The 13,234-nt window shown below is 31.5% G+C and overlaps 2 protein-coding genes across 2 annotated transcripts; one reads left to right on the forward strand and one right to left on the reverse strand.

Annotated features, from left to right (window-relative positions):
* Window positions 1-1,492: 1,492 nt before the first annotated feature.
* On the reverse strand, window positions 1,493-6,625 carry LOC114193256 (probable LRR receptor-like serine/threonine-protein kinase At1g67720). The gene is made up of 13 exons (XM_028082988.1): window positions 6,303-6,625; window positions 4,900-5,949; window positions 4,622-4,751; window positions 4,238-4,309; window positions 4,089-4,157; window positions 3,903-3,974; window positions 3,708-3,776; window positions 3,381-3,547; window positions 3,056-3,309; window positions 2,735-2,861; window positions 2,401-2,653; window positions 2,176-2,308; window positions 1,493-2,007 (listed from the first exon to the last, which is right to left on the reverse strand). Exons 1-13 carry the CDS (start codon window positions 6,373-6,375, stop codon window positions 1,684-1,686), a joined length of 2,793 nt encoding a protein of 930 aa, XP_027938789.1. The 5' UTR covers window positions 6,376-6,625; the 3' UTR covers window positions 1,493-1,683.
* A 3,774-nt stretch (window positions 6,626-10,399) lies between these two features.
* On the forward strand, window positions 10,400-13,007 carry LOC114165072 (E3 ubiquitin-protein ligase AIRP2-like). Its single transcript, XM_028049729.1, has 5 exons — window positions 10,400-10,672; window positions 11,234-11,396; window positions 11,890-11,956; window positions 12,067-12,277; window positions 12,639-13,007. Exons 1-5 carry the CDS (start codon window positions 10,590-10,592, stop codon window positions 12,847-12,849), a joined length of 735 nt encoding a protein of 244 aa, XP_027905530.1. The 5' UTR covers window positions 10,400-10,589; the 3' UTR covers window positions 12,850-13,007.
* Window positions 13,008-13,234: the final 227 nt, after the last annotated feature.

Here is a 13,234-nt window from a genome sequence, read left to right on the forward strand (position 1 = left end):
GAGGTTTTAGAAACAAGTTGAAGCTAAATAAATCTTCAAATTATCCCTTTTTTTTTATATGTTTATGTGTTCTATCCTAATCTTTTTGTATAACACGCATGGTTTGGCTGCTCAGTGAATAGAAAACATTACGTTAGCAATGAATATTCTAAATAGCATTTTATATTACATTATTATTGTTATTATCATTATTTTATTTAGATTCCAGGATTAGGTTTATGTGCTGTATAATCCATCAAAATAAAGTCAAATCCACGCATAGTTTATTTTATTCTAATCAAGATTAGGATAATACGTTACAATATTTGAAGCTTCTTCAAATGAAGGCTCATAATTGGATATTATGTACCTATGTTGTGTTATATAATATGCTCAATTAATCAAATTAAGCAAACATTCAAATCATGTAAAATTTCGGTCTAGAAATGGAGAAACTCAATACTGTCAACATGTTGACTTTTGTTTATTTTAACTCAAAAAAACTGCACGAAACAAATTTGTGTTTGCCCTTTTCCGAAGTGAGTTTAAACTCATGAATCATCTTAAAGTCATTTTTTCTCCACTTTTAAAACTGGATGGAATCATGGGCATGTGATGGTCCTCACAATGGATATTAATATTAAATTTTTATCTCATTTCATCGATTAACAAATATATACTTATACATGTATTCAAATTTTTTTAATGATGTTTTAATATGAATTAATTATTCTTTATAAAATAATAAAAAGTTATGATAAAAATAAAATAATATTATTAAATATTTAATATTCAAATAAGAATATTCGATCTCAAATATTTAAAAATAAATTATAATTATATATATTTTAAATTAAAATATTTATTAAATTTACAAGTTAATGTTACCTAATTGTTAAAAAAACATTTTAAAAAAATATACATAAAAGGGAAAAAATATTTAAATTAAAAATTATTTTAAATATATATCTACTTCAATTTTTTAAAATTATAATGAAATCTTATTTATTAAACTAATAAAAATTATAATACTCACTTGATCAAAATCACACAAAAAGTAAATAATTTAATATAATTAAAATTTAACATAGATTTTATATTTTTTTGAATTTTAATATATGTTTGATAATGATAAAAAAAATCATACATTTATATTAAATTATTATATTGTATACTAAATAAAATTTATTATGAATGACTTATTTTTTACAATAAATTGTTTTATTAGTAAAAATTTGTCATTCTTATTTTGCTTCAAACCTCCCAAATAATTTTATCAGTGAATATAAAGTTTACATAGGTCAAACCAATCTCTTCGTTAATTCCAGCAAATGGTTTGGGTTATATATATATAATAGTAATCTTATGCATACAAGATTTCACACTACTTTTATTTCAAAAATCATAAAATAATGTGATTTTAAGTGTTTTATCTTATATAATACTTAACTTTATTTATTTTATTTAAAATGGGACTTTTGTCTCGTATCCGGACTATTCTCAACACACACAGTAAGAAAGAATAATACATTTTCTTTGGTTGGTTATAAGATTTGAAGGTCATATCATCACTGGTCAAACGAGTGGTGGCGTTGATGGTATTAACATATATTAGTACTATGACAATGGACAAAAAGGCAAAAGGAAACAGTGATAAACAATGTACAAAACTGACCATAATGTGAAGAAAAAATAGAGAAGTTGTTATCTAGCTGAGGGTAGGCAAGTATTTGACAAGTCAGGGCTCTCAATTTCTAGAAAACTTGCAAGCAAAGTCTTACGCGAAGACTGTGGCTTTGAAGCTCCTGAAGATGATAACTTTAGTTGATTTTCTGTGCCTTTTTCAATGCTAGAAGCATCTTGTATGGCCAAAATGACCTCTTGCATTTTGGGCCTGTGGGCACCGTGTTGTTCTACACATTGCATAGCAATTTCAGCAACCCTCCAAACTGACTCAGTTTTGGCATTCCCCACAAGGGAAGGATCCATGATGCTTATCACATCTCCTTTACGAATCAAGGATCTTACCTGCAAAACACGGCATCAAATTATGCAACAACATTTCTAGGAGCTACTGGTTGATTCTTAATCACATTTTGTTGTTGCACATGTTCATGTTTCAGCTTCTGGTATGACAAACTTTGTTAATGCTATTTTCTAATTGTTGAGAAAAGGGTAACATTATAACATACATACCCAGTGAACGATATTCATTTCAGGACCATAGTCTTCTGAAGATACAGGTTTTTTTCCTGATATCAGTTCCAGCAAAACAACTCCAAAACTATACACGTCACTCTTTTCAGTCAATTGCTGATTTGCGTAGTACCTGTTGAGGGGTAAAAGTAAAAAACCTAAGCTCTGTGTTTTAAGGAGAAATGATGTTTTGTTGAACATAGACACATGAGAACCATGGCTTACTCAGGATCCAGGTAACCTACAGTTCCCCTTGCAACACTTGATATGTGTGTTAAATCTTCTTCAGCAAGTCTTGAGAGTCCAAAATCTGACACTTTTGCTCTCATATTGATGTCTAAGAGAATATTGGTTGTCTTCACATCACGGTGAATGATACTTGGATTGCATCCTGTGTGTAAGTATTCAAGACCTCTAGCTGCATCTTCTGCAATTCGAAGGCGAGCTAACCAATCTAATTGCTTCTGGTTCGAACATTCTGTCAGAGCATTAGAATTTATGTCAGATCACAGTTTTTACAAGTAGGTAAGTAAATGAGCACCAGGGTGTGGAATTAGACCGTGAATGTACTCCCTTAAAGTGCCATTGTGCATATACTCGTAAACCAGAATATGCTGATATTCTTCTTCACAGTATCCAATCAGAGGAACCAAGTTTCTGTGATGAATTCTTGATAAGAGGGCTACCTGCATTTGTGACTCTACAATCAATGGGATGAAAATTGACATCGTTGTATCTTTAACATTGAGAATGCTGTGCTTATGAAATTCAAGGACCACAATCCTTTTGAATGAATGCAGCCAAAAATCTAAAGTAGAACACTAAATGATAGATCATACAGAACCAAATCTCATTCAGAATTCAATTATGGAAATTCTACCTCATTTACAAATTGCTGGTTTCCATAGCTTGATGGATCGGTCATGGTCTTAACTGCCACCTCTTTTCCATCACTCATTTTCCCATAGTAGACAGATCCAAAGCTTCCTTTGCCAATTTTCTTTGAGAAATTATTAGTAGCTTCTTTCAACTCAGAGAGTGTAATATAGCAAGCAGTACCTTCATCCATTAAATTTCCACCCCGACCAAATGAGTATCCTGTTAAAGGTTTAGTACTGCTGCGCCCAGAAATACCTGCAAGGCACAAGAATGTTTTTATGGTACAACTTCATATTTTTCAATTTACAAGTATCAAGTGCACTAACCCTTTTCATCTCGTTTCTGTCGAGAAGTTTTTCTCCGCAGATTAAGCAATAGAATCAAACTTGCTAAGAATAATATCAATAGAATCCCTAGTACTCCAATGGAAATTCCTAGCATCAACTGAAAATGCTTCTTGCTCCCTTTATGCAGTTCGGGGTTATCATCAAAGCTTGCAGAAAAAATAAATATCGGTTACTTCAATCTAGATATTAAAGCCATAAAAAGGATCCTCGTCCTACCATATTGATTCAAATTCAATTGGGTGTCTATCATCTTCACTTAAGTTGACCTAAAACTACAAAAAAAATGTTTTTGATGTGGATACTCACTTGAAAATTATTTTGCCTGACAGTAACCCTGATGGTATTACCCCACTAAAAGAGTTATTCTGTATGAACCTGCCACAGATACAGAGATGAGAATGATTATAACAAGTGTTTGAAGGGTAACAATTATGTTACAAGGAAAATGCTTCAAATTCCCAAAGTATAGATGATAAACATGGATGATCAAGTGGTGCATACAGTGCTTGTAAACTTGGTAAACTACCCAAGTAAGATGGTAATGGACCAGTCAATCTATTGTTCTCCAGATGCCTGCATGTCATTAGTTGAAAAATTGAGAACAAGAAAAAAGAAACATATAATGCTATTTTGATTCCACCACAACCTTTCCATAAAAGATTTTATAAGTGAAACTAAAGAACTTACACAATCTTTAGATTCACAAGATTGCTCATGTCAGGAAGTTGTCCTGTAAGCAAGTTCCCGTCTAACCACCTAAGAAAACATAATGAATTACAAAAGAAACAATATCTAAAAGAAAAAACTTCTATTCTGAAGGTGATTGATTTACTTACAGTTCTGTCAATGATTCCATGTTGTTGAGATCCTGTGGGATTTCACCCTTCAGATTCCTTCTTGACAGGTTTCTAATACAACTTATAACAATTAGTAAATATTTGTACTACTTGAAATTCTAGTAAATATTTTCCATGGCAAAATGGCATGCAAACTATTGAAACATTTCATGATAATTTTCAATCATGCTTCTGCTTATTTGGTTCTGCATATATAATTATCCTAGTATCTTCCATTCTATGATACCAACTTTTGCAATTCAAAACTGTTGTGTGCATAAACTCTGCTGTCAGAGATGACTTCATTCACAGAAATGACAATTCACCAGATTAGGAGCTACCATAAAAAAAAAAAAATCAACAAAAAAGGTATGGAGGTGTTACATCTTTGTAATTCTTGGAGGTGTAGTTGTACTACAATTTACCCAGTCCCAGGTTGTTGGAACGCAGGGATCACCTTCATTCATCAGCACACTTCCAGGTGATAAGAAATGAAACGCATTTACAAAATTTGCTGCAAAATAAGAATATGGTTAGCAATCTGTTCAGTCAATGCAGCAATGCAATCTTTTTTTTATCAAACTCTAATTATTTTATGTAACATCTTGGACGAGCAAGAATATATAAATTTTACACATTATAAAATGATATTAAGAACTTACAATCTTGTCTGTCAGTCTTCGAAGCAATTTGCACGTATTTGCTTATTTCCATTGCATTCAGAATAGGTCCTTGAGTAGAATCCCGGGTCTTAACAAAGGAGAATGAAAGCACAAACTCAAGACTCACGTTCATATAACTTGGTTCATAAAGAGTGTAGGTCCCATTGGCATTCTCAGCTATGTTCACCACTGCATTGCTGTAGTCAGCTATGTAAGGTTGCTCCAATTTGAATTTTCTAGTCTCATTATTAGCCAGATCTTCAATCTCTGCAAAATATGCATATGCTCTAGCATTTCCAGGGAAGTCTTCCAGGTTTAGTCTATAGCTAAGTGCTCCTTTTGTGCCAACAACTGCAGTTTGCATCACTTTAACAGGTGGGTATTCTCTTGTCTCTATTTCTATTTTCTTTGTTGTATTAATTCTTTCAGTTCCTGGGGCCACCCCAACCAGATAGTTTTGTCTTTTAACAAGATCAGACTCCCAAATTCTATCATATGGATCATCTGGGTACCTGACTACATCCTCACTTGGAGCACCAAAGTTAATTCTTGCAGCCACTTTCAAGAAGAAACTGCTCTCAAAATCTGTGGCATACATAGAAAGATTCAAGGGCCTTAGTTCAAGGGTAGATATGAAGGGAGAACCGGTGGTAGCACAGCACACGCAAACATCAACAGAGTTTGAGGGTGCCCTGAAGATCATTTCCTTCACATAAGTTCTTGTGGCATCATATATTGACACAGTAGCCCATTTTGTTGCATCCAAGTAGAGCTGAAACTGAGGGTATGTGTCACCATCATCCAATATACCATACTGAAACGTTGCTCGCACAAGATACCTTCTTCTCTGCTCAGAGCCAAGTGTGTAACAGTATTTTCTGCTGTCTATCGGAAAGTCTCTGCGCCTCTGATACTGAACCTTGTTTTCACTACGATTTTGTACCAACACTGATTTCCCATGTTTCATCATCCCAGAATCTGATATCCATGAAAGCCCCGTTCTTTTATCAGTGTAGTTACTTGTCCCTCCACAGTCAATACTGATAAACTCTGCACCCCAAATCAATAATCTCACAAATTTAGAGCCCAACAAAATTGTTCTAACTTTTGGTGTTGTTCTTCAGTCAGAATCCGAGTATCACTTTAATACAAACATTTAATGCGCATATTACAAAGATAGAACTTCAGTTCTGATTAGGAAAACAGAACTGAAAGCACTTAAGGGATTGCATCTAAATATTGTTCCTCTTTTCAAAATGACATGATATTTTGCAGAATAAACATGCTCTATTTAGGAATTCCGTGTTCATGAAAATGAGTTATAGTTTTTGTAATACATGGTTACTTGAAGTGAAATAGAATTCAGAGCTAACTCCTTGACTTGTCTGCTAAATAAAACATACCTTCAAGTTGGCACAGCACATGTGATCTTAACAGAAGAAGAAGCGTAATCACAAAAAGAGAGCATAAACACATTGTATTTAGGAAGAGAAGCTAACGAATTGCATCAAGAAAATTTGGTGATGGACAAAATGAACCGCTTGTTGTTTGAACTCAGCATCACAACCAGCTTTCTCCCACTAAACTTTAGCTTTTTTTTACTATTGATTGTTCATTCACGTTTGTTGTATCTTTATCTGATATAGGAATCTTCTTTTTCTTTAAGAAAATGACTTCATGTTCCCTTATCTTTTTCTCTTTCCCTCGAAAAAAGAGTGACACACAAGACACAGGCTCAATCAGTGAATCCAAGAAGAAATGTGGAAAATTAATATCTTAGCCCACTGATTTGTTTTCACTGAGGAAGAAAAAACACACTAAACAGGACTAATTGTATAGAAAAAAATTTGTCTTGTGGCTATAAGACAACATGAACAAAAACAATGAGGGGTTGCTAAACAGAATGCATCAACAATTCTGCATGAACCACCACGTTACGGTAAGATCCACGTCTTTTCTTTGTTATTAAGTTTCAGAAATTTTTTGGACTGAAATTGAAACTTCCCTTCTAATATATTGACACAAGTTGGTTTATAGAATCAGTTTTGATACCACTTGTTAGGTTATAAGAGACTTGAACCAAACCATATAAGGCACTGACACCACTCTCAATCCAAAACCTTAAGACAATAGGTTTATGGGTCTTTATTTTTATATAGTGCTCTATTTTCTTATTTCTGATCGATGTGAGACTTAGACTCACATTGAATTCCTACCATGATATAAACCCTTTCTAATTTAAAAACTGTGTTGGACACAGCCTTAACCGTGCCAAAAGCAAGGGCCAAAAGCCAAAAGGTGGAAAATAGTGCATGATTAGAATGAAGGGTGATTAATTTATGGGTTTGTGTTCCTTAATTTGTGGTTTGTCAGACTACATAACATAATCTTATGAATGGTGCAACTTTAGACCATGTTGTTCTTGTCTTTCTGACTTTTGAAGCTTAAAAAAATACACAAACATTTTTTGATATCCTCAAGTCCAGATTCTCAACTGAATTTTCGTGCTGTCGTAGTCGAGTCCAAATTCTCAATTGAATTTTTGGTATTGTTATCTACGAAGTATTAAAAATATATTGATATTATTATTTTAAAATTTCTTTACTATATTTTAAAACATCAAAATCAGTATTTTTTTCTATATTTTAAAAATACATAAGAAACAATTAAGAGAAATGCGGCAGAGAATCCAAATTCGCAATAAATTCAGTGGTCCATGCACAGATTTATTATTCTGTTCTGTCCTTCAAATGAAACCATCCTTTTTCATGTTTTCCCTGGTGAAAGTAGTATCAAATTCTGCATAGGCTCACACCACATTATGGAAAAATAAAGTCCACAATTGAAACAGATGCTTATGCTATTTGTGCAAGTGGACAAATTAGAATCAGTTTTTTTCAATCTTCGCTGGGATGAATAAAATCAGAATAATGATCCTTTCATAAAGTTTACTATATGAACTAACTTTTCTCTTATTCCATGTGAACTCATCTAAAACATTTAGAAAAAGTTTCCACTGATTTTTTTTTCTTCCTTTTTTACTCAGACTCTCCCTGCTGCTAACTAGAGACAAGTACAGAACACTAACACTGTTGTATTTATATACTTTTTCCACATGGAATTTGTAACACAGAAAGAGAAATGGAAAGAAGAAAAAGAAAAGCCCGTGATAAAATAGTTTGAGTAAAATATTCATCACCATTAACCTATTGTATCTTTAGGATAAAGTTAATGTCGATTCTCCAAACATAGATTAACAAGAAAAAAATAGAGATTTTCATTAAACTTGTACTTTTTTTTCATCTTCTAATTATACGATGAAAAATAATATCAACATGAATTTTATTTTGTTTTTATTTTTTGGAAATATGTATGAGAAAGTTTATCCAAATATGAAAAAGATGGTGAGTTAGGAAATGATTTTTTTTCTCTAATTCTGGGATTTGGACTCATAGAATGGGCCGGATCTCTAAATTGATTAACAATTTCTTTTCATTTTTTGCTTCATGTACCCTCATAATTATAACTGCACCGATCTTGAAAAGGATTTTCGAAATAAGATTTTCAAGATATGAGATATATTTCTAGTTCAACCATTGATTACTTTTGTTACATTCAAAATTTTTAATCACTTTACACATTTCTTTATCTTTCTTCTTTTTGGACCAAAGCTAATATTTTTTAACCATCAATCATGATAATTTAAAATAGTTAGGTTAATAGAAAAACTACACTTCAAATAATGATTCCACAAAGAAAAAATTAAATTAAAATTATACCTTTATTCTAATTTTTCTATAAAATTTCAGCGTTTTGTTTGTAAACATGACTAGTATCAATAAACATGACTTCAATCTATTTCTAAAAAAAGTTTAAATTTTATTTCTAAACAGAAATTATACAATAATTAAAAAAAAGTGTACTTCAAAGTACCACTTTAGCATAAAAGTTAAAGAAATTGTATTTGAAAGCAAATTTTGTTTCTTTATGAAGTTGTCTTTTCAAGTAACTTACCATGTATTTTTGTTTAAATTATCGAAATTGATAATTTTGAAAAAAAAATTAGACGTGGAAATCGCAAATAAAATTTAGGATGTACAAACATAACGGGCCATTGCAAAATGTCAACGACTTGGCCCATAATGGGATTGATGTGATGTATATTTTTGGAACCTTATATTTCAAGGAAAATCTATTAAATTAAATATATTACCTAGAATATCCATAAAAGCTTGTATTTATATAGAATTAGTACAATAAAGTAAATTTTTAAGTTTCGTGATTTTCTATTTTCTGAATTTATTTTTTCAAAAAATAATATCATTACTAATCTCTTTTAAAATTTAATTTAAAGTAAAAAACGTAATTTCTTTTTTTTCTTTACTTAACGTAGTTATAATTTTCAACTCACTAAGTAAAATTCTGACTTAGATTACAATACTTGGCATATTTAACTTATTATTATGTTATTATATAATCAATTCAGTTCGATTTTTAAGCATTCTTATAAGAATACTAGTTAAGAAATTAAAAAGAAAGTCTATATAAAATACTTAAAATATATCTCGAGTTAAATATGTTTTTGTCTTTAAATTTTAGTGAATTTTGAAATTAGTTTATTTTAAAATTTTGATTCAATTTAATCTTTCATTTTTTAAAATAAATGAATTTAGTTCTTTTAATCAAATTTAATTAAACTTATTTGACATTTCAAACGCGTTTCATAATAATATTTGATTTAACATCAAAGTAAAATGTGTCAAACAATATAAAATATTCAAATACAATTATAAAATACATACAAAATATCAAATAAACCAAACAAAATTTAATTAAAAGAACTAAATCTATATATTTTAAAAAATAAAAAAATAAATTAATTTAAAATTTTAAAAATTAACTATTTCTAATATTCACTCAAACTTAAATTTTAAAAGGATAAAAACATATTTAAAACTACAATAATAAACAACCCTGGCACTTTTAATTCTAAAAACAGTTGTTCTCTCGCTTTCAAATATATTCAGACGATGCGTTTGGTGAAAATAGATTTTGTCTTTCTCGTGACCTCTCTCCACTTGCAAATTTTCTGAACTGTTTTGACTCTGAAAATGGTTTGAAGAAGATGCAGAAGGGTGTGTATGGTGGCGTGTGGCTTTAGCTTTTGGTCCCTTTCATGAAAAGAAAACGAAGTCACGGTTGCAATAGCAAAATGGTGGCAGCAGCAGCACCATTAATGTTCCCTGTAGCAGAAAAATGAGAAATGAACAAGTAAAGAAAAGTAGGCAAAACATTTAATAAAGGGTTCTAAGGAACAACGGCACAAGCTCTAGGATTATAGACTTCAATTGTGTTGTGCAAGACTTTGTCTTCTAAATGAAAATGTCAATGGTAAAAGCATGGAACAGTGTTGTGCAGTTGAAGAAGCAATTAATGAAGAAAGAAAGAAAGATAATATGTGACTGAAGCCACTCTTTTCTTTCCTTACAGTTTGCAAAGTTTGAAAATTAAGCAACCTACTCTCTCACCTTCCTTTTTAAGACATATCCCTTCTTCTTCTTCTTCTTCTTCATCATTCTAATTCCATGCTTCAAATATTCTCTTTGAATCTCATTCACAAAGGCTCAAACCCTTTTTTTCTCTTCAAAGTTTCTTCCTTTTTGCTACATTTTTCTTGTGGAGACTTATAAATGTGGCAAAATCAGCCCAATCATTCTTCTTACACTGATTCTGTCAAGACTCTTGAAGATGATATACAACATGCTAATTCCTTGTAAGCTCCTTCTTTCATTTCATTTTATAGCCATTTGGCTCTTGTTCTTTCCCTTTTCATTTTTTGGATGACAAAGGGCTACAATATCATTGAAATGTGTTTGGTATGATTAGAAATTCAAATGTAGGATATGAGCACCGTGTAAAAACCTATTTTTCAAAGGTCTTAGGTTAAAAGTAGTGAGTATATGTTTGATTTAATGTTATGACTACATGCAGAATCCCCTTGAAAGGAACCCATTTGTGTGTTACATGCAACTGAGAAATGCATGTTTGTCCTCTGTCATACCAATATGTTAGGAAGATTTTTTTACTGCTAATCCAGTTACATAATCATATTTAGCAAGTTTATTGAAACTTACAATAGTTACTAAGATTTTTCATTGTCATGTAATTACAAATGCATTGGTTTATCTATGTCTACAGTAATTATCATGCAAGTCTTTTCATCAATGCCAAAATTGCATAGAAAAAAAACTCTGATATAGTGGGTTTGGCTAGGCTATGTTTATGACAGTTGAGCTAAGCTAACATATGTTCATGAACTTTAAAATTAATGCAGGGCATTGTCACTTCCTGGAGATTGTGATGGGAACTATTTTCAGATGAAATTATCTTACAGCCCCTTTGCACCTCTTTTCTTGCACTTGATTCAATGGTTGGATCTTAGTTGCACAGATACTTTGCCTCTGTATTTGGGATTACTCCACATACTTATTTTCAATGTTAGTCACTGCTATCATTCTAGATAACTTCTCTGCATATTACGAATATAGACAAATCAGAAAAATATTACTGATTGTGAACTAAGTCATGAAGATTCATAACAAATTCAAAAGTAAAGTCGTGGAAACCCCACACGACTTATTTTGAAAACTTGTTTCTCCGCTCGTTCAATTTTCTAAATATTCACTTTTCTGCGTACTTTCTCCACCCCTTTTGTGGTGGAAATGCAAATGAATTAGCTATCATTCTAGATAACTTCTCTGCATATTACGAATATAGACAAATCAGAAAAATATTACTGATTGTGAACTAAGTCATGAAGATTCATAACAAATTCAAAAGTAAAGTCGTGGAAACCCCACACGACTTCTTTTGAAAACTTGTTTCTCCGCTTGTTCAATTTTCTAAATATTCACTTTTCTGCGTACTTTCTCCACCCCTTTTGTGGTGGAAATGCAAATGAATTAGCTATGTTTTTTTGTCTTAGTCCAGGTATATGCTGATGGAATACCATCTATTTCCTCAAATGAAAGGAAAGCAACTATAAAAGAATTTTATGGTATGTTTTAATGTTACGTTACATATGTACATATATGTATCTGGTTTTCTTGGTGCCTTTTTTCTCTTGAATTCTGAATCAACTTTGAGGATGATGGCATGCTTTTGCAGCTGTTATATACCCTTCATTAAGGTTGCTTCAAGGCGAGTTTAACAATGATCGAAGACACAGTTATGCAGAAGTGAACAGAAAGAGGCTTGAAAAGGTTCTGAATAAAGATTTAGAGGGAGATGAAGAATGTGGCATATGCATGGAAAATAACATGAAGATGGTTCTGCCTAATTGTGGACATTCCTTCTGCATAAGTTGCTTCCATGATTGGTACTGTCATTTAGCACTAAGTTAAATTCCTTTGCCTATTCTGATAACTTCTTTTTTTCATAAATGAGAAAATATAACAGAAATAAATATTTTTCTTACTAAACTAAGATAACTATTCATGAAAAAATTTCTCCAAATAAACCCTTAATGTCATGATATGCCTAGATAACGGTATATTATTAATCTTGTATTGAAAAAAGACCAAATGAGTTCAATTTGGTTATAAACCTGTTTATAAGATTGAGTCAGACTTAAAATTCACATTTTAACCGTTCAATGTTCAATGAAATGATGTTATGGTAGGATATAAAAATATGTGTTAAGTGTTGCGGCTGCAAAATGTAACAGATGAAAAATTCAGGTATATGAGATCAGAGTCATGCCCCTTTTGCCGTGGAAGCATGAGAAGGATCAGTTCTGCAGATTTATGGATAGTGATTGGCAACAATGATGTTGTTGACAGCTTCACCATTGCAAAAGACAATTTGAGACGTTTATACCTATTCATTCAAACTCTGCCTCTAATCATACCAGAACCACATCTACTATACACATTCAATTACATGCTATGACTTCAGTAAGAAAAAAAGGGTTTTAGTTATAACTATTATGCAGTTGAAATAGTTGAATCAGACAAATCAAATATGCTTTTCCTGTGTTGTAATTTGTGAACACCTCAATCTCACTCATGCTTATAATATTGAGAAAGGGAACAGAGCATAAACTATGAAAGGCATCAATCATAGATATTTTGATTTCTTTTACCTGTGAGAGCCTAAAGTTGTGGTTGAATGGCTTGGAAATGGACACGTTCTGGCTTTTAATACACTAATAATCAACGGCTAAATCATGGTGCACTGAGTCATCCTAAACAGTGGCTATTTTCACAATATGAGATAAAGTAAACAAATATATGAGACATGAAATGATGTCATGCTGTGTTGTTCTTCTTTGTTT

The sequence above is a fragment of the Vigna unguiculata genome, chromosome 1 (genome assembly GCF_004118075.2).
Source record: "Vigna unguiculata cultivar IT97K-499-35 chromosome 1, ASM411807v1, whole genome shotgun sequence".
Classification (NCBI taxonomy): domain Eukaryota; kingdom Viridiplantae; phylum Streptophyta; class Magnoliopsida; order Fabales; family Fabaceae; genus Vigna; species Vigna unguiculata.